This window comes from Mus caroli, unplaced genomic scaffold, assembly GCF_978045245.1.
Source record: "Mus caroli unplaced genomic scaffold, Mus_caroli_1 scaffold_2, whole genome shotgun sequence".
Taxonomy (NCBI): Eukaryota; Metazoa; Chordata; class Mammalia; order Rodentia; family Muridae; genus Mus; species Mus caroli.
In genome coordinates, this window is record NW_028227257.1 from 48,033,966 (window position 1) to 48,058,741 (window position 24,776).

The 24,776-nt window shown below is 44.0% G+C and overlaps 1 protein-coding gene across 1 annotated transcript; it reads left to right on the forward strand.

The window, feature by feature from the left end:
* Positions 1-24,776, forward strand: LOC110290507 (putative endogenous retrovirus group FC1 Env polyprotein). Its single transcript, XM_021157059.2, has 3 exons — positions 1-65; positions 9,586-9,632; positions 23,689-24,776. The coding sequence occupies exon 3, from the start codon at positions 23,967-23,969 to the stop codon at positions 24,567-24,569; it is 603 nt and encodes a 200-aa protein (XP_021012718.1). The 5' UTR covers positions 1-65; positions 9,586-9,632; positions 23,689-23,966; the 3' UTR covers positions 24,570-24,776.

Sequence of the window (24,776 nt, forward strand, 5' to 3'; positions counted from 1 at the left end):
ATGTTGCACATGACTGTGGAGGAGCTCATATTGGGAGGAACAGATGTCCTCTGACCAACAACTGGGTGAGAACCCTTCTGAGTAAGATTCTGATAATGCCACCCTACTCAATATCATGAGATGCCCTGAATCAGATCTATGCAACTAAGCCATTCCTAGATTCCCAGAGAGATAAGAAGTGTTTGTATTGTTTTAATCTGCTAAATTAGGAGATGATTTGTTCTGGAGCCATAGCTAACAAACACAGTGAAGGAGTGGAGGGGGAGACAGAAGGAAGAAGCAGAGAAAACTGGAGACTTTCAGGAGACCACGTGTCGGCACCCATGGGAGAATTCAACAGACAAAAAAAGTCTGCAGGCTCAGTGTGGGGAAAGTGTAGGAGTGTGGAGGTCCTGGGAATGAAGGTGAGGGGAGGTCTGGAGCCTAGGTGTGGGGCCTGGCTAGCAGGAGTAAGGGGACTTTGCAAAGGCCTCAATTCCCCATTTGTCTGCTAGTGCATTGGTGCTTCAGACCCCACTGAAGAAGCTATCCTGGACAGCTTAATAAGAGAACTGAGTGACACAAACACCAAGAGAAACACTACACAGACCACAGATGAAACCAGAAGCAGTATAAGAATTAACATGGCTAATAAAAAAGCCATTGTAGGAAGATGATACAAAATTACAAGCTAAAACACTGGAAAATGCAGTTACATGTGGCAGCCAACACCTGAGAGGCCAGGCTCATCATCTCTATGTGACATATTCCAGGCTAGCCTGGGCTACATGAGACTTCTACTTAAGACAAACATGCTAAATTGAGACTCCAAATAAGTTTCTTTCTAAGATCAGTTTTTTTTTTTTTCTCAGAGAACTGAGAACTATAGAGGGAGTGGGCCAGGGGTCGGGTGTGTGTGCTTCATGGATTTTTCCATTCAAACTCCACTCAAACCAACAAAAGTGGTGTTGTCCAGTAGAGTAATAAGCAGGAGAATGATCAAGTGTGGCTATTTAAACCTAAGTTGATTAAAATCAGTAAGACTCAAAATTCAGAGCTTAACTGATTTCAAAGTGCCCAGAAGTTGCGTTTGACAAGTAGCTACCACACTGGACAGCACAGGTTAGAATGTCTCACCCACTACAGAATCTCCCTATGGGCCAGAGACCTGAGAAAAGACATTCTTATCCCAGACCAGGCATTTCTCAGAACACAACAAAGGCAGGTAGTGTGTCAGTTTATTCTACTAGACCATGATCACTCTGGCGCCCGAACACAGGGCTATAGTTGGTTTTAACACCAACTTGCCACAAGCCGCACGTGTAGGGAGCCTCATCTGAGGAAGCCTCTTGCTTTCTTGAGTGGTGGGAAGGCCCACCCTGATTTAGGGGACACTGTTGAGGCATTCAGCCTCAAGGGCCAAGGGACCTCTGGTTCCCAGTTCCTCAGATGTGAATCAGCTGTTTCTAGTTTAAAGCTGTCTATTAAATCCTTAATCTCTCATTGACTCCAGTCCTCCAGAGAATGATGACTAATACACACACCCACAACAACATCACAATCGTTCTAGGTCAGATTCATTTGTGAGTAGATATAGACATTCTGAAGCAACTTCCAGCACTGTAAATTCAGAATCTCACTCAGGAACAGCCCAACCCTGGTAGCCTAGAAGTGCCAGGACACTTTAACGATAGGATGCCAACTAATAAAATGAGTATCAATAGAGATAAGGAGAAAAACATGACTGTCTTCAGCTATTCCAAATAAGTATTGGGTAAAATTAGAGGCAACAGTAAGACATTTGGCATGCCAAAGAATAGGCTGATCAGTCATGTGTGGTGGTGCGAGTCTTTAATTTACTTGGGAGGCAGAGGCAGGCAGATTTCTGTGAGTTCAGGGTCAGCCTGGTCTACAAAGCAAGTACCAGGACAGGCAGCATTACACAGAAAGACCCTGACTTGAAAAACAAAGCCAAACAAAGCAAAAAAAGTAAAAAAAAAAAAAAAAGGCTTATCAAGGCTTATCAGCGTGATACTTCAGCATAGTTGACTCATAGGCTTGAGTACTACACACCGCCCAACTCAAGTGAAGACAAAGACAATCCCCAAGGCCTGTAATCTCCATATATTTTAAAGCTTCTCTAGACCCTCCAGCATCAGTGATCATTAAGAAGTAGAAAGGGCTGGGCAGGAGGATTTTTGAGTTCGAGGCTTGCCTGGTCTACAGAGTGAGTTCCAGAACAGCCAGGGCTACACAGAGAAACCCTGTCTCAAAAAACCAAATAAATAAATAAATAAATAAATAAATAAATAAATAAGAAGAGGTAGAAAGGAACAGAGCCAGTATATTAAGACTTTGAACATAGGGGTGGGACGATGGTGGCACGCGCTTGGAACCCAAGCTCTCAGGAATCAGAAGCAGGTGCATCATTCAAGTTTGAGGCTAGCCTTGGCAACAAGCTCCTCTTCCCAATGTGAATACATTTGCACGTCCCACTTTTCTGGATTTTCTTTTTTTGGGGGAGGTTATTATTTGTCTCTTTGATTGGCATATTGAGGACCCACTGCTGATGTCCTTAGATTAGGGTACCAGAGTCCAGACTTTGGTGGTAACAGTTCTGGAAATAGTAAGCAGCAATGTTGAAAGAATCTACTTTCTTCCAGATTTATCTCGCTCCCAGTTCACAGCTGCCTTCAAACTGTATGAACTGAGACCCAGAAAAGGGCCCTCTAGGAGACCTACATGGGAAAACCACCTATTCTTTGTCAATTCACATCATTTCTGTTTCCAAACAGCAAGGCGTTATACACTGTGCTGGCTTCTCGAACCCCGTCTTTGACTGTAGCCAAGTTCCCAGAAGGGAGCCTCCCCTTCCAATGGAACCTTCTGCAAGACTAATTGGCTAAATAGATCCTCAGTGATCATGGAGAACTTGGAATGTTCCTAGTCCAGAGCCAAATGGTCTCCCATCTTTAGCCCCATTCATAGCCTTCGTTTGCCCTCCAAGATCCAAGATCCTTTGTGACATTATGTAGATGACTTGGAATGTACAAACAGGGCACTGTTTTTATTTTGGAATGTATCAGTTTGGTCCATCACTAGCTTCCACCAATCTAAAGCTGAGTGCCAGCCGAAAGCATCTGGGGCTTATGACAGGGGTTTCTCCACTTTTCTGTAGCCCAGTGTTTTGATGTGTCCACCAATGTATTTGAAGAATGTCTTTATTTGTGACTTTCCTTGTTCTGTAACCATAGCAACATCTTAAAACTGCTTCCGTATTGGAACATGGAATATAGAATGATATAAATCTGTGTTCCCAGGCCATGATGATTCATATTTGGCTCCATAATAAATTACTTATCGACTTTGAGATGAGAATGTTATTGAACTTGGGAGACACGGAGATCCAGTGAACTTCTCCCCACCGCCCCCCCCCAACAAGTCCATCTTCCCAATGTGACCACATTGCATAAATCTCCATTTTCTGTTTTTCCCTTTTGGTTTGGCTCTTTGAATTGGTTTATTGAGGACATGCAGCCTCATCTGGCTTGGGGCACACGTAGTGATCCCAAATGCACTAACAGGAGTTGTGTTTTTGTGTTGTATATATTTTATGTCGGCTCTTGTGGTGCCACAATGGGATGCTGTGAAAGCACTCTTCTTACTTCTTTCTTTTTATTTTCTAGACAGGGTTTCTCTCTGTGTAGCCCTGGCTGTCCTGGACCCATTCTGTTGACCAGGCTGACCTCGAACTCAGAGATCCACTTGCCTCTGCCTCCCGAGTGCTGGGATTAAAGGTGTGTGTCACTACCAACTGGCTAACATTCAGTTTAGAGAAGTCCCCTGGATGGAAGACAGATCCATATGGACCCATTGTTCCCAAGCCATGTGGTGTTATTGCCTCAAGTGGATTTTGGTGATTTTTTCCTGGGACTCTCTTTAACCTCCCTGGGTGTGGTCAATGGTTCATTGGTTTATTCTGAACTGACGTTTTTAGGATCTTACATGTTGTAAGAGTATAATGTTAGAATCCATATTCATAAAGGCTTTGTGGTGGTTTGACATCTCCTCAGGGTCTGAGATACTCAAATGCTTGGTCTCCAGCAGGTGGTTCTGTTTAGGAGGCTTAGGAGGTATGGCCTTGTTGGAAGAAGTATGTCATTGGAGATGGGCTTTCAGAGCTTAAAGACACAGGTCATTTTGAGTTTGCTCTCCATGCTTGTGGTTCAGGCTGTGAGTTCTCAGCCTCCTGCCTCTGTTCCCATGCCTTCCGCGTGCTGCCATATTTCTGTTTAGCATCACTGAACTCTTTTCTCTCTGGAACCGTGAACTCAAACTTCTGTAATTTGCCTTGGTCATGGTGTTTCATCAAGCAATAGAAAAAAGTAACAGATACACCTCCTTTCAAGACACTGACAGGCACCCTAATGAGACACTGCCTGTGAACCCCGTGGAGCAGGCTTGTTGGTACCTTGGGAGTGCCACATTCTGCTCCCCACCCTCAGCCTTGCCTCCTCTGGGGTTCAGTGAGTCTGCCTGTGAGCTCTTGCTATGGAACTCCCTCCATCCTCAAGAGGTATGAAGAGAGACGACTCCCTGTGTCATGTGGCTTCTGACTCGCAGACTCCATTCCCCATGATATGTCTCTGGTGCAGGGACTGGAATCCTTGGGGTCTGGGTCATGCTGTTGCCTCTTTGTGTATTCATGATACAAATAGCTCTTCTAATAAATGTATTCCCAAGTATTTCATCGCAGTGTCCTCTCTACACCCCACCCAAAAGACAAACAACCCTAACATTTGTCTGGACCCTCTGTATCTTTGCAGGCTTGCTTCCTCAGGGTTTGCTTTAAGTGTCTACTTTGTTTGCTTTAGAAACATTTTGGTTTCTGATTAATTTGTTTTCAGTTTTGTTTGATTTTGGTTTTTGTTTCAGCCTTGTAAGGAGATCTATCTTGAAGCATGGTGAATTTCCCTGTCCGAAGGCAGATCTAGCCTGCTGGTTTGCATGTTATCCTGTGTTCTTTTACTTCTCCTTTTTGTTTGTTTATTTTGGTTTCTATTTTCCTCTCTCTCTTTCTCTCTCTCTCTCTCTTTCCCACCCCTCTCTTTCTTTTCTTTTCTTTCCTCCTTCCCTTTCTTTCTTTCTTTCTTTCTTTCTTTCTTTCTTTCTTTCTTTCTTTCTTTCTTTTCTTCTTTCTTTCTTCCCCACACCCTCTTTCTTTTTCTTTTTCTTTTTCTTTCTCTCTCTTTCTTTCTTTCTTTCTTTCTTTCTTTCTTTCTTTCTTTCTTTCTTTCTTTCTTTCTTTCTTTCTCTCTGTTTCTTAAGTGCCACTGGCACCAAAACCAAATCCCCTTTAGGTTTCTCCATTGTCTATTTCTGGGTCAGATGGCTGTGTGTGGCTTTTCGAGGTCTGTCATAAGGGATGATCACACTAGTGATGCCTCACACTAGTCTTTTGTCTCCAAGAGAACCTGAGATACAGGGGAGAATGACTTTCTTGGAGCAGACACAGGGACTGCTGGTTTGTATACTGGATGCTATCCTTGGAGATCTTCAGGGGCTCTGGCTGGACAGCAGTGTTTAGGGGAGGAGAGTGCTCAGCTAGCAGGTGAAGTGCAGGGCCAGGAACTAAGGTCAGGGCCACTGGGTGGGAAGTGACCAGTAACAGAGGTGGGTCCAGGGAGCTTCCAGTGGCAAAGGTCTCAGGAGAGAGCCCTCTTCCCCAGGAAGTGTAACAGCTCTTATGTGACAGAAGCTCTCAGAGGATCTGTGATGGAGCAATTCTCATACCTTTATTCCTTCTGGATAAGATGTTATATATATTTTGGAGTCGGTTGGGGTCTGACAGCAGATACTTCCTATTGACTTGGTCTGAGATGTTAGGGATGCTTCATCTGCATGTGGAGGGACTTTGGGCACTGCCCCTATGTGACTGATTGCTACACTCCTAACCATGGGGTGCTGTGGTCAGTTGACAGGGGTCTGATCAGAAGCAGGTGAAGCTCCTACAGTCCTCTGGTATGAGATTCCGGGGCTGGCTTCCAATCCACTTAGCCTTACTAAGTCTCCTGGCATGGTCCACAACTGCTTCTGTACTTTTTTCTTCTCTGAAATCTTAACAGCTCCTTGCTTCATTCTTCCCTCTCTCCAGTGCCTTTGGGAAGCTGAGGCTCAGACAGCAGAACCCTGCTGCTTTCCTTCCCCTGTGACAGAACTTTTTAGGTTGAAATAGATACATATAGACTATATACTCTTGCTTTAGGAAAGGTTAAAAAACAGTTAATGTATCTTTGTTTTTACATTTTGCATTGGACATAGCATTTCTGATCTAAAGGCCTCTGGGGATGCCCAGAGAGAAAAGTAGCCAGCTGAGTGTCGGTAATGACCAAATTCTGGGTAAACAGCTGTCTGAGACAGGCCAGCATTGCCAAATCTAGGAAGAAAATTGCATCCCAGGCTGGCACTGGGCCAGCACAGGATACCTGATTTAACAATCTCTGTTTCTTTTCTTTCTTTCCTCTCCTTGTAGACACACAGCAAGTATATGAAACATAAATTAGCTTCAATAAAAAACTAACAGTGTTGGCCTAAAGTGACATTAAAAAACATTTTTATAGATAAAGACACCTTCTTTCTGCTATTTTCTGTTTCTTTCCTCCTCTCCCTCCTCCTCTTCTTCTTCCTCTTGCTCCTCCTCCTCCTTTTTTTTCTTTTCTGAAACAGGGTGTAGTCTTGGCTGTCCTGGAACTTGCTCTGCAAACCAGGTTGGTCTTAAACTTAAATCTACATTGGGATTAAGATTATGTAGCACCACACCTGCTGCTAATTATGTCTTAATAATAGAAAGAAATACTTCCTTAGTCTGCATGACACACTCCGTTTTTCAGTTGTGCTAAGCCTTTCACTTAGCACATTCATCTCAAAGAGGTAGGATTATAGCCCAGAATTCACTCGATTGTGTCAAGTCCCTATGATAATTGTTTTTATAGGTTGTTTGTACCAACAACCTATGCAGCTACTTTGAGATTTTTTTTAATCATTTTTATTGTGTGCTAAAATTATTCTTTCTAATTATTTCTTTGCATACTCAGTTAAAAAAAACACATGGGCATCTGTATTTATAAGTGTAAGTATTTTGGTGCTGTACTAAAGGCCTGATGAATGCATACTGCCCCAAGAACCGAAGTACTCAAAACTTTGTAAACCCTAGAAAAGTGTTATCTTGGTTCTTTTAAGTGTTTCTTAGAACCTTAAAATGTTAATATCATGCAACAGTCATTAGAGTCATAAGATAAAGATTTCATTTAAATGATAACTTAGTGTTACATTCATAGATTTTCATAAGAATTTCCTTCTAGAACCGGTTCTAAATAAAAGTAATAATAACTTAAAGAGTATTTCATTTGTATAATCATAGGTAATGTAAAATCCTAAGATTTCTTTTTCAAAATATTCTTAATGGAAAAGGGTTACACATAAGGTTTTTAATTAAGGCTGGTGAAGTGGAAACGTAGGGTTCTTTGGAAAGTCACTTGTGTTGGATGGTGTTTTGCTTGGGCAAACACATGAAGGAGCGTTTTCCTGAAGCAGACACAAGTGAAAGGATGTTCTAAAGCAAGCACACGAAAGGGTAAGAGATGAAGGATTCTTTGCTAAGGACACGCAGGTATTGGTTTACCTTACATGCATGGTTGAGTTCATTTGTTGGGACTCCCTGGAGAGAAACACACCAAAAAACTTCTGGTGGTATGCTGGTGGCTTCTTGCCGCTTCTGCAGACTTGGACTGATTGGCAGAGTGGTGTCAGCTGACACAGACTCACGTGGTGAGGCCAGACCTGTAGAAAATATGTGATGTTTGGAGGGAATATAAAAAGAACTCAACAGACTGTGAGAGCAGCTTGCTTATAGAGTTAGCTTTGTGACACTTCTTGGTCTTACATCTTTGCTGATCTTTGCTTCATTGAGAGAAGCACAGCCGAGAACTTCTCTTGGTGTCCTTGTTGGCGCTGGTTCTTCCTGCTGACTCGTGCCAATGTGACTAAGGCCTGGCTGTTACTGCTAGGTCATGCCACTGCTGCTCTCCCGACACTACTGAACTGGACTGCTGGTATATCTGTGAAGTGTTTGTGAGTGGATCAAGCTTTGCTGCTGACCTGTGAACTGAACAACCAATTTCCTGACAACACAGATGGAATTTGCTCATTTCTAAACAAGCCCACTTCCCCCATATCCTAATAACTTTTCTTTTCCACTACCTTTGGTGGCTGGTGGGCTAGAGGGGAGGATAAAGCATTTAAGGATCCATCATTAAAAGTAGGGTTGACAGGGCCATTAAGTGGGAGTGGGTGGGTAGGGGAGCAGGGTAGGGGTAGGGTATAGGGGACTTTCAGGATAGCATTTGAAATATAAATGAAGAAAATACCTAATAAAAAATTGGAAAAAAAAGTAGGGTTGAGAAAAAATTAAATAATGGCTATATATGTTTGCTAAAGATCTTCATGTTTCTTTTCACTGTGAGGATTACAGGAAATATAGTCCTAATAAACAGCAACATTCAAAAATCTTGACTTTAAAAAAATCTATTTTTTGTATGACTCTGTGCATATACCACCTACAAGGCCTTTGTTTGAAGTGTCATCTACTGGGTACAAAATTGACTTGTAAGTAAGTGCTCATGTAAGCGACACCTTTCTTTTGGCTCAGAGTAAAACTAAACTTTTAAGGGAAAAAGTCTCAGGTCCAGGGGCGCCACCATGCTGACCTTGGCCTCAAGCCCCAGTCCAGTTTAAGGGACAGAAAAATGGCAAAGGGGAACTGCTGAGGGTTTTAATTTAAGGAATATTTTTTTTAAAAAGGTCATGAACACATAATTGCACGGTTCCGATGGAGATGCTATCTCCTTTATCCTTGTCTCTGTTCTGGGTCTATAGCATGGTCCCGATGGCTGGAAGGCACAGACTAGTTTAAGAGGTGATTGCTCCTGCTCCAAGTGTAGGTCTTCCTATTGGATAATTGCTCTCCTCTGGGATGCTCAGCTCCTCATCCCACGGATTAAGAGGATCATGTGTCTCTGTGCTTTTAGATGTGTTTTATATGTATGTGTATATAATTATAAGCAATTTAAGGATTTTTTTCCTCTCCATTGCTGCCTGTACTGTCAGTCCCCTCTCCCCCATCCTGAGGTCCTTGAACTCAGGTCACCAGGCTGGCTGGCAGTGTCTTTCTTTACACACTGACCCATCTCAATGGCCCCAAGTATTGATGTTTATTGATTAAGTTAATATTTAGGCTGTTCCATAGTACAAGTAGCAGTGATTAAAGAACTACTTAAACAATATTTGTATTTTGCTCATAAGAAGGAAATGAACAATGCAGTGACTCCTAGAATCCATATTTATTTATAACCAATAAATTAAGAAGTAAGATTGGTTGTGCCTTTAGCCTTATAAAATTCTGATTTCTACCAAATCTAACCTTGTTTTTAACTCTATTATTAATAGTTGGTATATAAGAAGACAATCTTACTAAAAGAAAGTTTAAAGGAATACTATATTGTTATCTATTTTTTTCTTACTCTGGCTTTATTTACCTTTATTTACCAGGAGGAAGCCCTGAGTGAGTGAAATCCTGCATGCATAAGTTCTCTGATGTGAGCATTACCTGTTGGGATTCAGTACTGATTGGTCCATGGTAAACTGGAAAAGCCAGGGTCTAGAGGAATGGCAAAGCTTTCCTTGAGACTCTTAGTGAATATGAAGGAGTAATCAGGGTGTGCAAAGACTACCAACTGTGGTTTCCTCCTCCCATGTGTTTACAGCGTGAGACTGTTCATTTGCAGAGGCCTCCTACCAAGACTAGCTAAGCCCTTCCCCTGTGCTGTGAATAATAATAAACAGGAGAGTCAGGGTTGTGGCTGTGGGAGGTCCCCATCTTATCCCAGCTTCACTGTATCTGCCCTTTCTTCATCATTTTGCCACCATGGCAAGGGTTCTAGGACCCATGTCTTGGGGATTGTGGCTCCTTTCCAAATTAAAATCTGGTATAATATCAACATAATGCAATTGATCAAGTCAGTATTCACAGGCATGACAATTTAGATATTGAAGGTCAATTGTTCCTAGAATTAGAGTCAACTATTCCAATGAGGTTATGGCAATGGAATCAAACTAAAAAGAAAAAAACCCCACTAAAATAAAAAATAATAGATTTATTTAGATATACCACATATAAAAGAACATCCATACAGTACAAATTACTATACATACAGGGGTAGCTGTATAGTCAATCTAAGTATTTTTAAATGGGTAAATTCTATTTACTTAAAATGTCTGTTTCCTCTGTAAGTCCTTCCATGGGTGTTTTGTTCCCATTTCTAGGAAGGGGCAAAGTGTTCACACTTTGGTCTTCATTCTTGAGTTTCATGCGTTTAGCAAATTGTATCTTATATCTTGTGTATCCTAAGTTTCTGGGCTAATATCCACTTATCAGTGAGTACATATTGTGCGAGTTCCTTTGTGATTGGGTTACCTCACTCAGGATGATGCCCTCCAGGTCCATCCATTTGCCTAGGAATTTCATAAATTCATTCTTTTTAATAGCTGAGTAGTACTCCATTGTGTAAATGTACCACATTTTCTGTATCCATTCCTCTGTTGAGGGGCATCTGGGTTCTTTCCAGCTTCTGGCTATTATAAATAAGGCTGCTATGAACATAGTGGAGCATGTGTCCTTCTTACCAGTTGGCACATCTTCTGGATATATGCCCAGGAGAGGTATTGGGGGATCCTCCGGTAGTACTATCGAAAGGATGGACCATCTAGTGATTGCCATATCCAGGGATCCATCCCATAATCAGCTTCCAAACGCTGACACCATTGCATACACTAGCAAGATTTTGCTGTAAGGACCCAGATATAGCTGTCTCTTATGAGACTATGCCGGGGGACTAGCAAACACAGAAGTGGATGCTCACAGTCAGCTATTGGATGGGTCACACAGCCCCCAATGGAGGAGCTAGAGAAAGTACCCAAGGAGCTAAAGGGAACTGCAACCCTATAGGTGGAACAACAATATGAACTAACCAGTACCCCGGAGCTCGTGTCTCTAGCTGCATATGTATCAAAAGATGGCCTAGTCAGCCATCACTGGAAAGAGAGGCCCTTTGGACTTGCAAACTTTATATGCCCCAGTACAGGGGAACGCCAGGGCCAAAAAGGGGGAGTGGGTGGGTAGGGGATTGGGGGGTGGGTATGGGGGACTTTTGGGATAGCATTGGAAATGTAAACTAGGAAAATACCTAATTAAAAAAAAATGTCTGTTTCCTTTGTATATTACCACCTCTCTATAAGGTCAGACAATGTTGTTGATTATTTTAATTTTGATATGTTACTCTTAATACACGTCACATGTTATGTTCAAGAGAGAGATTAAACACATCAGCTCTGGATTACAGTGACTAGTAGAGTTTAGTGCTCTGACGAAGGATTGTTTGCCATTACGGCTTTATTGACTATTTCTCTTTCCTGAAGACTGTGTCCACCAATCTGTCTTATCTACTTCACATTCTAGGAATGAGGCTTCCTAGAACAGTCGACATTATACTGATGTGTGGCTCCTACATGCACAGGTTGTGACCCTTGGCCAACAGGAGGAATTGTAAGCACAGCTGGTAGAAAGAACTGAGTGTTCTGGAAGCCCAATTGACTGATTAGGGTTTCAATGATATGGAGACATTGGACTGTTGTAGATCCAGACCCAATTAGATTTTATCTTGGGCTATCTTGACCCCTAAATAGACATTCTTTGCCACCTCTACATTGGACCTAACATCATGTGATGACAGATAAATACCTTTTGGAACATCTTAATAAGACCATAGTTTCCACCAACCAAAAGCTGAGAGTGTCATCGGGGGCCATAGCTGGGAATCTCCTTTGCTCTAACCACCAACCTAACATATTCACAGTGTATTTGAAGGTGCCCTGCTGTATGACTCTTTGTTATGTTGCTATAAAAACTTCATAGCAGAAGAGCTCTTCCACACTGGGACATGGAATTTGGGGTTACCTCAATCTGTGTTCCTGATCCTTGGTCACTCATATTTGACTCCAGAGTAAAGTCTCTCATCCCCTTTGAGATGAGAGCTGTGGTTTTGCATCAACAACATAAAGCTGGGACTACTTACTGGAAGACAGGATCGGAAGTACCCTCTACTTTTCTGTGTTCTGGAAAACAAGGGGTGCCGACTACAAAGCCCTTCTCTTATTCTGTATGACTCAGTCAAGACCATGGACACCCCTTTGCTCTCCTAACCTAGCCCAGAAAGTTCCTTCAGATTCCCATCCTTTGCCTCTCACCAGTGTTCTCTGGGCTGCAAATACCACTGCGCCGTCAGAATACAACCCTAGTCAATCCGACTTTCTCCTGAATTCTGACCTCTACCCAACCTGAGCCAGTGCATGAGCCCTCACTGCCCTTCCCAAGATCAGGCTGTGACCTTCTAACAGGCTGTGCTCAGTGATCATCCTAGTTTTCAGCCTTGCTTTCTTCCCCTTATTCAAAAACAAAAATGAAAGCAAAGTCCTCCCCTAAACTCATGAGACGCTTGCAAATACTTTCCCCCTAAGTTACCCAGAGGCCTTGAACTCTGGTCCTCTGCCCTCCACAGTTGTTGCACAGAGCCACACCACCCTCCAGGCTTGATTTTCAGAACTTAGAGCCAGAGTTCACAGAATAGGGGAGCTCTAACTTTGCAACAATCTGTTAACCCCAGTGTCTTCTAACTGACCCAATTTAATGAATTAATCAGTCTATTTGTTTGCATTTGATGGATCATGGATAATGAAACACAGGTAGCAAAAGATGAATCCCCCATCCCACTCTACTCCCAGGCCACCGCTTAACTGAAAGTAAGGCACCTCAGTGGAGAGACCCAGTATAAGGGAGAAGGAGGAGGAGGAGGGGGAGGGGGAGGGAGAGGGGGAGGAGGAGGGAGAGGAGGGAGAGGAGACGCTGGAAGTGTGAAATAAAAGGCACATTGGGCTAAGAACAGGCTGCCCTGAGAGGAAACTCGACCACCACCATCAAGAAAGCCCATAAGGAACAGAGGGTAGAGAAGGTCTATTCCAAAGCCACTTAGACAAGAACAATGTTTTTATTGCTTTAAGCTAGAAAAGTAGAGAAAAGGGTGTACTAGGACATTGGCTTCCTTTTTTCAAAACCCATGTAGGGTTTCCTTGCTTTGTCAGTTTTTGTGAGAGCGCATCTTCTGGTGTGCACGCACTTTCCTTTCAAACTATTTCAAATTGTTCTGGAGAACAGGAGAGGTTCTGGTCTTGTCTGGCACCCCTCATAGAGCTGGATTCTGGCTGGCTGAAAAGCCCGATGGTCCTCTTGAAGGCATGCTTTTAAAAGGCATAAAACTTCCTACCCATCAAGTGAAATGCAGGCTGCTAGTTATACTTATTAAGGATAATTACATCATTTTCACTTAAGAGCAAGTAGGTAATTTAACTTGGCAGACATCAAAATTACATTTAAATAGCAGCAAAAGGAGACAAAATACAGAGGTGATGGTTGAATGGGCTCAAAGACCTTTTGACCACCTTTGTAAGGCTTGAAAAATGGTTCCTGTCACTTTGCATATCCCCCCCCCCCAACCTTTCATCTGAAAACATCAGCCTTTGAGGGAGTAAGGACTTTGTTTCCATTCAGGTTAAGAGACACTTCTTGGGTGTTTTTTGTTGTTGTTGGTGGTGGTGGTGGTTTTTTTTTTTTGAGGCAGGGTCTTGTCTGGTACCCATTATGTTGTCTGTTGTTTCTTCTGAGACGGTTTCCTAGCAACATGGGCTGAAGCAAAGTTAAGAATTACAGTTCTTTTGGCTGAAAGACTTCAGAATTGAAAGCAGAGGATACTTCACTAGCTTCAACATTTCTTGGGTATCCATCTTGAAGAGTCAGGCTTCACTGAACTTGGAAGGGGAGAGGATGGGATAGGAGGGAAGGAGTGGGTACAGCACCAGCGCTGTGTGGGCTTCGAGGCAGAAGTGCCTGCTCAGAGAGCCTTGTGAACCAGTTGTTAACATTGCAAGGATTGTACAAGACACTTAATATCATATTGGCATCTTAAAACTGGCTGTGGTGAGATTATCTGGAGTGCAGAGAGATGTGCGTGTGCTAAACTCCTCCCTGGAAAGCCGGTTGTTAAAGACAGGGTTGAACACTTGCTGGCTTGCTACTTCTTGCCTGGAGTACAATGTTTGGCCACATTCACTGGTGAGTTGGGAAGATGAGCTCTTTGCAGCCCTTGTCCTTAGTCCTAACCGGCTGAAGACATCATCATGTACTTTAATTGCATTTTTCATGAGGTTGGGCTAGAAAATGTGGCAGGTGGATACGTTTTACAAGTAGCCTGACTTTCCTGACAGAGAAGATGGAGAAGAAAAACGCCCTACTCCTGCTTCCACATGAATGGGGCGTCTAGGGACACAGGAGTAGCCGTTCTTGATGTTCATAGGACTCAGAGATAAGGGAGAAGTATACCATTAGAACCACATTTCCAAGTGTGCCTCTCCTGTCTGAATGGTCCCCACCAAACTCAGACTTCTTCTGTCACCAGCCTGAATTTCTTTACTTCCCTCTAATGCTAAACTCAATTTAGTTTCAGGATATGGACACTAGTTGTGTTCTATTTCACACAACCACGAGGTTAGACTTTAGCTTTTGATCTATGTTAGTGTCCTGGCTAGCTTTGTTAACTCAATACAGCCTAGAGTCACCTCAGAAGGGAGTCTTGTTTGAGGGACCTCCCAAATTAGATTGGCCTATGGAAATGTCTATAAGGTATTGTCTTGATGGTTAATTGATATGGGAGGGCCCAGCCCACTATGGGTGGCACTATTCCCTAGGCAGGTGGTCCTAGGCTGCAAAAGAAAATTAAGAATGAAGCTGTGAGTTTCTGTTTCAAGTTCTTGCTCTGACTTCCTTCATCAGGAAGAGTAACCAATAAACTGAAATAACCTCTTTCTATCCTTAAGTTGTTTTTTATCTGTATTTTATCATGGCAACAGAATGAAACTAGACTAGTTACTGAGGCACAGGTCATGAAGATGAACCACTCTTGAATTATGTTATCAGACATCCTGAGGATAAGAAGGCAGACTGAAGTCACTTCACCTACAACTACACCAACAATGATAAAGATAATGACAATTACCATTTATGAAGGGTTTGCTATGAAGGCACTGTGCATTTATTTCCTAAGCCATAAAATATCTCCTAACGTGAATACCAAACAGATGAACAAGCAAGACACATTGGGAGGTTACACAACTCACCCAAGGACATGACTGGTAAATGGGATGTAATTCTTAAGCTAGATGTTTCTTAACTCCCTTACAGTTACCACAGAGAAATCCATTAAGGGCAGCATCAATAGTCAGAAAACCTTTTGTTCATGGTTTGGATTTCAACTATTTATAGTGTGAACTGTAAACTAAATTATTAGGTAGAGAAGCTATGTATTTGCAGAGAACCTACCATGAACATTTTGTCACGTCTTCTGTTATCTTAAATTCACACAAACTGAGGTCAGCACCATCACCCTCAGATAAGAGCATGAAACAAAATTCGGGAACCTTTTAGCTTAAATTCACACAAACTGAGGTCAGCACCATCACCCTCAGATAAGAGCATGAAACAAAATTCGGGAACCTTTTAGCTACTCGCCCAAGGCCATTCAGCCATTTGTCTGAGGACTGCAGAGCAGGCTCCCTTCTCTGTATTACTCCGAGTGAATTGCCAACCTTCTCTGCACGCTTGCTTGAGGGAAGATGGGTGTTGGTGTTTCCTTTCAACCCACTTTGGCATATGTTGGCATAAGTCACTCCAGAAGACATGCCATCTTCCTCCAGGGAACAGCTGTTCTATTATCTAGAGAGAAGAGCATATCTGGCCCTTGCAGTTGCTGTTTTTATCAAGCCCAGTGTGTATAGCCTTATCGGAGACCCCATCTTATCAGCTCTACCTTGAAAGTTGAAGGAATCATCAAAGTTTGTTGTTTTTGTAAAAAAAAAAAAAAAACGTGTTATCTTCATATTTGACAAGCAGTCACAATATATCTTATTATTTTTTCCCAACAGTATGGGCAGATGGATTACTTCCAAACATGCAGTAGAAGGAAGAGCTAGTAACTTGATGTCAGATCTGTTATAAGTGAATCCAGTGAGGATATATGGAAGCCAGTGGTGTGTGAGCTCCAAGGGCTCAGAAGCCTGCCTGACTTAGAGTTATTATTGCTATGGTGAAACACCATGACCAAAAGCAAGTTGGAGAGGAAAGGGTTTATTTGGCTTATGCCTTCACAGCACTGTTCATCATCAAAGCAGTCAGGACAGTAACTCAAACAGGGCAGGAACCTGGAGGCAGGAGCTGATGCAGAGAACATGGAAGAATGTTGTTTACTGGCTTGCTCAGCCTACTTTCTTTTAAAACCCACAACCACCAGCCCAGGGGTGCCATTCATACTGGACTGGGCCCTCCCCACCAAACACCAAACAAATGTTCTAGGGGCTTGCCTACAACAGGCTCTTCAGGAGGCATTTTCTCAATTGAGTTTCCTTCCTCTCAGATGACTAGAGCTTGTGTCAGGTTGATATGAAACTTGCCAGGCACAGATGGTGTGTCAGACCGTGGAGCTGTGAGAGGGGTCAAGGAAGCTGAGAGAAGAGGCAAGGTCCCAGAACTAGTAAGGACAGGCTTATCTCAAAACTTACATAACTTTCCAATGTTGTTTATTTAAAACTGGGAACCACATTCTGTCTTGGCATTCCCTAAGAGGTTCTCAGTGTCAGCTTTGTCCCGGGGTCTTTGCTTCTCTTTCCTTGGGAAGAACCCCACGACTGGCAGAATGAGCGTTAGCTAAGAACAGCTTGATGGGGGTAGTGGGGGTGGTTGTGAAAACTAGTGCATGAACTAAGCAGACACACAGGTTGCACAATACCCTGCAAAGTCCTGGATAGAACGGTGCCCCAGGACCTGCAGAGATGGCTCTTCAGTTAAGAGGACCGGGGTTCAGTTCCCAGCTCACAACCATCTGTAGCTCCAGTTCCAAGGAATCTAAAGCCTACACACACACATACACACACACACACTCCATTTTCTAGAAGCATGTCTGATTCCAGAAGCCCCAGGAATTTTGACTTGTGATGGAGGTAGTGACTGCTGCACTTTGTCTTCCTTCATCTTCATCTAATAGGTTCAGTGACTTCTACTGTGTGCTGGCTGGAGTAGAGAATAATCACCCGCCCCCATTCCTGTCCTAGGGTTCCATGTTGTTAAAGCAGCTTTGTTCCAGGAGGATCTGGTAATTACTCTGTCACTGTGTCACCACGGTAACATATTTATGTATCTCAAATGTCATGAGCCCAGGGGGCCAAGATTTTAAAGCATCTTTATCTAGTGCCCTAGCTAGAGATTAGCAGCAGATTATGTTGTAGAACAGAGAACAGGCTGCTTGGGCCAAGAAGCCTTAGGAAGCTAATGTCTACTTCTCCTTTAGAAGGGGCTGAGATTCTATTTAGGGCTTGAGGACCAGCAGACCCTTTGGGGCTCATGAGACATGTTATAATCTCTGAGAAACAGTAAGAGAATCCTCCCCCTCCTCCATTCCTTTGGGGGATCATGAAGAGAAGGCAGGAGTGAAGATCCACCCCCATGTGGCTATAGGTGGCATACCCACACCTGTGATTCTTTGGTGCTAGAGCTGGGCTAGGAATTCAAGTTCAGTATTGCCAGAATGGCATGAGAAGAGAGAGAGAGAGAGAGAAAGAGAGAGAGAGAGAACACGATAGGACCACAGGCCAGGTCAGGAGAGGGGGAGTCAGAGAAGTGCCAGGAAGAGAGGAAGAGGATTGCAAACTGTGGAGGCAGCAAACACCACAAAGGAAGCTTGTGGGGGAAGATGCTCAACCACATGGATGTGTGGGACACAGTGGGACAGGTTGGCTGGGAGTGGAGCAGGTGCAGGGCACTCTGAAGGAATAGACAGCGCCTGAGACTTGAGGTCAAGGATAGCATTGTTTTAAGATGGGGGACATCTGCATGCTGAGACAGAGCGCCTTTATAGAAAGAGGTTGCGGGAGCAGGAGGGAGGGGGTTAGTCGCTACAGGAAAGAGTCTGTAGAGGTACAAAGCAAACTGCCTCAGCCTTCTGTCAACCCTGGGCTGGTGCACAACCTTGGGACTGAGGAGCAGAGGCTGGGAGCACTGAAAACGATGCCCAGCAGGGACCACTGGCTCTCACCTGGCTCAGTTCCCTCGAGCATCAGACCTATCCTTTCTTGTTGGCTCTGGCTCTGGGCAGATCCTGTCTTGGAGACACTCCTCACCTCTCTATGAGGCTCCTACCTCATATGCAGCCTCTAGTGAGGCCTCAAAGAACCTGTTCACTTGGCTGCTCTCATGGCAGATCCTTTCATCCTGTCCAAGGGAGTACAAACCCTGATGTGGTAAAGATGCTTTACTTGAAAGCATCACTAAAGAGATGTCAAGACTGAGGTCAGAAGAACAATGCTCTCAAAGATTAGGCAAAAGGGTTTTGTTTTGGTTTTGGTTTTCACAGGGAAGATTGAACTAGTACAGCTAGGAAGAACCTGGACAGGGAAGGGGGTGAAGGCAGGCCAATGTGGGTGGTGGTGGGGAGTATCCCTCTTGGGTTCTTAATTTCATGAATAGAATTTAGAAACAAACTTAGGAGAGAGCCTAACAATTTCGTCAGTGGACAATTTCACTAGCTGCTATTAAGAGACAAATAGAGCAGGCAAGCCATAGATCTCAGCAGCTGTTAGAAGGAGCATGATAGAAAGCAGGAGGCAGAAGAGGAGGTAGCCTTTGAGAAACAGAGCAAGGAAGCCCCCAGTATTTAGGAAAGCATGCTTAGGCTTCTGTGCATAACTGAAAGAAAAGGAAGAAGAATAAAAGGAGTAAGTTGACTTTCAGGCTGAGGACTTAGCTGTGGAAACTCTGTGGAGCCCACTTCACAGTTCCAGGAAGGACAAGGGCATTTTCTCATTAGGGGGATAATTATTCCTCCCTCTCCTTACCATGGCTTTCAATTTATCATTTCCTGAGGGTTGGTCTCTTAGCTAGGCAATTGACTGCCCCAGATGGATTGACTCTTAAGGGAGGAGACAGTATATGCAATGTTCTACTCTTTGGCGCTATCAGAATGTCATCTCCACCTAGGTCCTGTGATAGATTCCATTCTTCTTACAGGGAAGAAATAGCTTTCTTTAATGGGCCTCTACAGAGCCTTAATGGCCTCTAAGACTATTGTAACATTTCACCTCAAGAGTTAAGACTCTAAAATCACTTAGGAGACAGGCTGAAACTGAACAATAGCTATAACTCATTTCCATCATGGAAGTTTAGAGGACCAGTTCCAAAACTGTCCAGAGGGTTTAGCTTCTGGACTGGAGTTCCGGTCACACTCTTTGTATACAGCCTCCAGACAGGGTAGCTCACTTATGAGAAGCTAGATATGGAATTTGAGCCCTCTTCTGACTTGCCTGGCCTCCAGCCAAGACACAACCAAGGGCATTATAGAATTAGAATTATTTGTGTTCCGAGTCTGTCCCTAAATCTTCCCAATCAGTTCCTGTATCCTGTTCTCATCAGCATGGCCTGTCAGAGTCTGAGGATGCTGTACTTAGGACACCTTTTCATAGGGAGGGTGATATGATTCTCCTGTTGAAGGCAGACCAAATTTCAGAGACCTACGGGAGAGTTGAGGACCTTAATTGGCATCTGGCTGTCACCAATTGTGTTCTGACTGATCGGTAGAGGCAAAACAGGTCAAGAAATCACTTATTTTGACTCTTTTCCTTTTTCTTTCAGACAGTTTTTGCTATATAGCTTAGGTTAACCTTGAATTCATAATCCTTCATCAGATTCTGGAGTGCAGGGATTCCAGGTGGAAGGTACCATGTCTAGGTTAGTAAATCATTTAGGAGGCTAAGAATGAAAATTAGGAGGTCCTTTTGGCTTTGTCTGGATGACAAGAGGACAACTGGAATCTTATCCAAGTCACACGGACAGCAGAGTCCTTTGTAGTAAGCCATTTCTCATTCACAAAGAAGCAGAGTGTGGGATGTGAGTTCTTGACCATCACTGTTCTCAAGGTCGCAAGGTACAGGTGTGATTCAGCATACCTACCCACCAGTTTCTCAGTCCCCTCTCTCAGACCTGCAGATTCCACTATTTCCAGCAGTAACCTTGAGGGATGGGGCCTGGGGCTGCTGTCTTTAGCAGACCATCCTATACTATGTGAGGTTCTGGCAGTGTGATGGCCAACATTATGTACAATTGCTCTCTACCTTGTAAGTTTTTGTAAAGTGTACCCTATCAGCTAACACTCCTAAGATGGATGCCTTCCTAGAGTATTTGGGCTGTTCTTAAAACTGTCTGATGTTGTAAAAAGTTTGTTTGCCTCTGTTGTTCTTACATGATAATGGGTCACAAGGCTAACTGCTGGTTCTACTTCTGTACCAAACGCTTGATTGCTCAAGATAACCAAGGCATCTGCAAGGCATCGGTAATAAAAGTTTAGCTCTGCCTGCATGTAGGCAGGGTGTGTGCCAACTCAACCCCCACATTGTAACCTGTGTTTTTTTGCCTTTATAAACCCCAGACTAACAGTATCTGGGAACACACTTTGAGAATCCCAAGTCTCCGGTGTGTAGCTGGCCAGTATCTAATAAAGGTCCAGAACATCTGGAGACTCCACGGAGATCCAGGCGTTCAGCCCGATTCACGTTTTCTGATCAGCCTTGATCTTTCGGTGTACTTGGTTTTCGGTGTACTGAGAGCCAAGACTTTGCTCAAGCCGAAGGAGCCACCAGTCCTCAGCACCTAGATTCCACTGAGGAGTCTGGTCTTCTGGAAGCTGAGAAAACTTGGATAAACCTAACATTTAGAGGTGGCTGTCGACAGGTTCTCCACGCCTGGATTGTAGAAGAGTGGCATCGGGAGCCCTCTCAGAGGTAAAGTTTCTGCTGGTAGCAGGCATCTGTCTGTGAGATTCATAGGAAAGCTGGACACAGAGTTAATTCCTGAGTCAGAGGAACCACTGGGCCCTAGCTGCTTCCTTCTGGAGGCAAGGGAAGGCTGACGAGAAGCATTAGTGCCAAGTGGGAGAACACTGTGGCTTTGTGTTGTGTGCCTTACTTTTTGTGTCATTTCTTGTCCTTGAAGAAATTGAAAAGATGGGGGGGGGGAATCTTCCACCCAGAAACCTCCCCTGAGATGTGAGGAAGTCGCATTTTAAGGACTTCCAGAGAAAAGGCCCAGGAGTGCAGAGAACAGAGCGATTCAGGAGAACTAACTGTCCTTTGCTCTCTCTTTTGGCCTTCACTTCAGGTGGGCTGGCCTGCTGAAGGCTTCTTCAAACTTTCTCTTGTTTACAGAGTGCAACAGGAGGTCTTTAGAAAACCAGGGAACCGGGACCAACTAGCCAACATTCTGGCCTGGGGGTTCCTGGTGAGGAATTTCTATCCCAGATGAGAGAGAAGCAGCCAACTCAGTCCCCTAATGCCGCCAGTTTTGTTTCAGAAGAATTAAAGACCAAGGGGCGGGACAAATTTCTGCCTCCAGCCCCTACCATCCCCATCAGACAAAGATGGACCACCACCCTGTGTGGCTGGGGCACCAGCCAGGGACTGTGACACCAGAGGCATGCTGAGTCCCCTCACACCCAGGGTGGGACCTCTTCCTGACCCATCTTCTCCTGGCCATTCACTATCCTCCTCCTCCTTTCTCTTACAGACTGCATCCCTGCCTGCTCTCACTGAGGTGGGATAGAGTCACCATGGCTTCCCTCTCAAGACACATCCTACCATGCCCCTGACATGCTTCCCCCAGGTCTTTGCCTACAGCTATCCTCCCTTTGAAAGAGATCTCCACACACTCAGGGGCCACTCAAGATGAGGAAGCTGGGAAGGGCCATAAATCAATTATAGCATTTGGTCCCCATATAACTGGAAACTCTAAATCTCTCTCTCTCAGAAAAAACCCAAGGCTTGATCTTTCTGCTAGAAATGGTGTTTTATATCCATCACCTACATGGGCAGATTGTCAGCAGCTACTTCAAACTCTCTTCACCACAGAGGAGAGGAAGGGAGTCTGGTGAAAGGCCCAAAGGCACTTGGGAAATGATGGGTGGGGTCAGCTATTGATCTGGTGGCAACTGGAGACATTTTTCCTTCCCAGCAACCAGACTGGAATTCTAATTGTCACAAAGGTAGGGAGTCTGTCTGTTAACCTTTTTCACCAGACTCTAGGGAAGTCTTGAGGCTGTAGCTAAGTGCCCCACGAGTTGTCTAAAGTAGGTCAGATAACTCAGGATTTAGATGAGTCACTGTCTGCTTTCTGGAGTGCCTCCTAAAAGCTTACCCAATTTACACACCCCATGGACCAGGAGGTTCCAGAAAACCAGAGCACTGTCAATATAACTTTTGTGTCTGGATCAGCATCAAACATTAGGAGAAAGATTTAGAAAACAGAAGGCTTTGAAGCATAGGCACTATCAGAGCTAGTCAAGATCATCTCCTGGGTATACAGTGATAGGGACAAGCAGACTAGGAAACCAGCTAAGATTATGGTGGCATCTTGCCAGGGAGAAGAACCTCAGCATCCACGACTTACGAAAGAAGGACCAAAGCCGAGGGAAATGGATTCTGGGAGAGATACTCCCTTAAAGAAAGGCCAATGCACCTATTGCAAAAAAAAAACCAGCCATAGGAGAGGAACTGTCTCAAACAGAAGCAAAGGTCTGCATTGGTGCTCCAGCTAGATACAGATTGATGGGTTGGCTCAGCTACCGACCTTCCCACCACCTCCAGCCCAGGATAACTCTGAAGGGGACAATGTTTCCTGTCAATTTCCTTGTGGAGATCAGAGCCACTTACTTGGTTTTAAAGCAGGCAGCTGGGCCAATAAGTAAGAAACAGATTTGTAATACAAGGAGCTACTGGTTCACAAATTTTTTCTTGGGCCACCAAAAGAACTATGGACCTGGGAAAGGGGACTGTGACCCACTCTTTCTTAGTCATAACTGAGTGCCCATACCCTCTATTGGAATACTCCATGCTCCCCAAATTAAAGGCGGAAATACAGTATGTAAAGGATGAGATAATACTAAGGTTTGGACCGCCATTGCTCATAAGATCAGACAACAGACTCTTTCTATCTAAGGTTACTGAGAACAATTCTGCTCTTCTGGGAATCACTTGCAAATTACATTGCAGGTACCATCTACAAAGTTCAGGACAGGCAGAGAGGATACATCAGACCTGTAAAAAGACCTTGACTAAGCTGGGCATGGTGGTGCACACTTTTAATCCAAGAACTCAGAGGCAGAGGCAGGCAGCTCTATGTGAGCTGGAGGCCAGCCTTGTCTACAAAGTGAGTTCCAGGACACTCAGAGCTGTTATACAGAGAAAGCCTACCTCAAAAAATCTAACCAGCCAACCAACCAACCAACAAACCAACCAACCAACCAAAACAACCAGCCAAACAAAAAGAACTTGACTAAATTAACCTTGGAAACTGGCAAAGGATGTGTGCAGCTCCTCCCCGTTACCCTTCTTAGAGCTCAACCTACTCCTCATGTAAAAGGAAATTCTAACCACCATCTTCTTCAATCTGTACAGGCTCCAGGACACTGTGACCTCTTCAGTTAAGGCTGCTTTCAGAGGTCCACTGCTTTAAGGCATCCTTCCCAGGATCAAGAGACACCGAGCTGAGACGCTGGGACCCTGCTAGACGAGACCACCACATCATCCTGACCACCCCTGTGCTGTCAAAGTAGACGGAGTCTGCACCTGGATACATCACTCTCAGATCAAGTGTGCCACTGGAAACAAGATCTAGTTAAAGAAAAGTGAACTGTCACCAAAACTTGCAAAGATCCACTAAAGATAAGGGTACCATGGGTTTTAACCTAAGGATGCTGTTTTGTCTGGCTATATTTCCTTATGTTCTTTCCTCGAATCTAATTTCAAAACCCCAAGGTTCTCAGGGTCCTAAACAGACCAGACCATCCCCTAAGGCATGGAAGTTCCAGGTAATTGCCATAGAAAATCAGAACAAGACCATAGCCTCTACCTTCTGTCCGGTGACAGGATGTGCTAGTACTATAAGCCTCACCTTTGATATAAGGGACACCTGCCAAGGAAAATGTATACATGAGCCCTACAATGCTATGACCTCTCCTATATATGTTTGTTTCGTATATGAGCAAACTCGCTCAGACTGTAAGGACCCAAATTATGGAGGATGTCCACACTGGGGCTGCAAATATCATAGTACTTGGCCCAGATGGGGAGGAGAAAGGCCATCCAGACTCAACTCTGTTGATTGGCATACTAAGGTCATGTACTCGATCCCTGACCCCTGGAATGACAGATGGAGAATAGGGGTTGAGGGTCATATCTACAGACATAATGAGAGGGATACAGGCTATGACAAGAAGACTAAGATACTCATCTTTAGAGGTTTAGACAGATTTCCATCTCCAAATTCCTCGGGTTGAATGTTATAACCAAACCAGGTGTTATACCCGCTCCTGGCCCTGATGGTGAGGTCACTGGCTGACATCACTTTGTATTACCACCACCTTTCTCTCTCTCTTCCTACTAACCCTACTTCTCTGACCGCCTTTGAGTTCCTAATGACATGTTAATATCTGTATACTTGCTCATGAATGTTACTAATCCAAGTGCTATGCCTGATTGTTAGT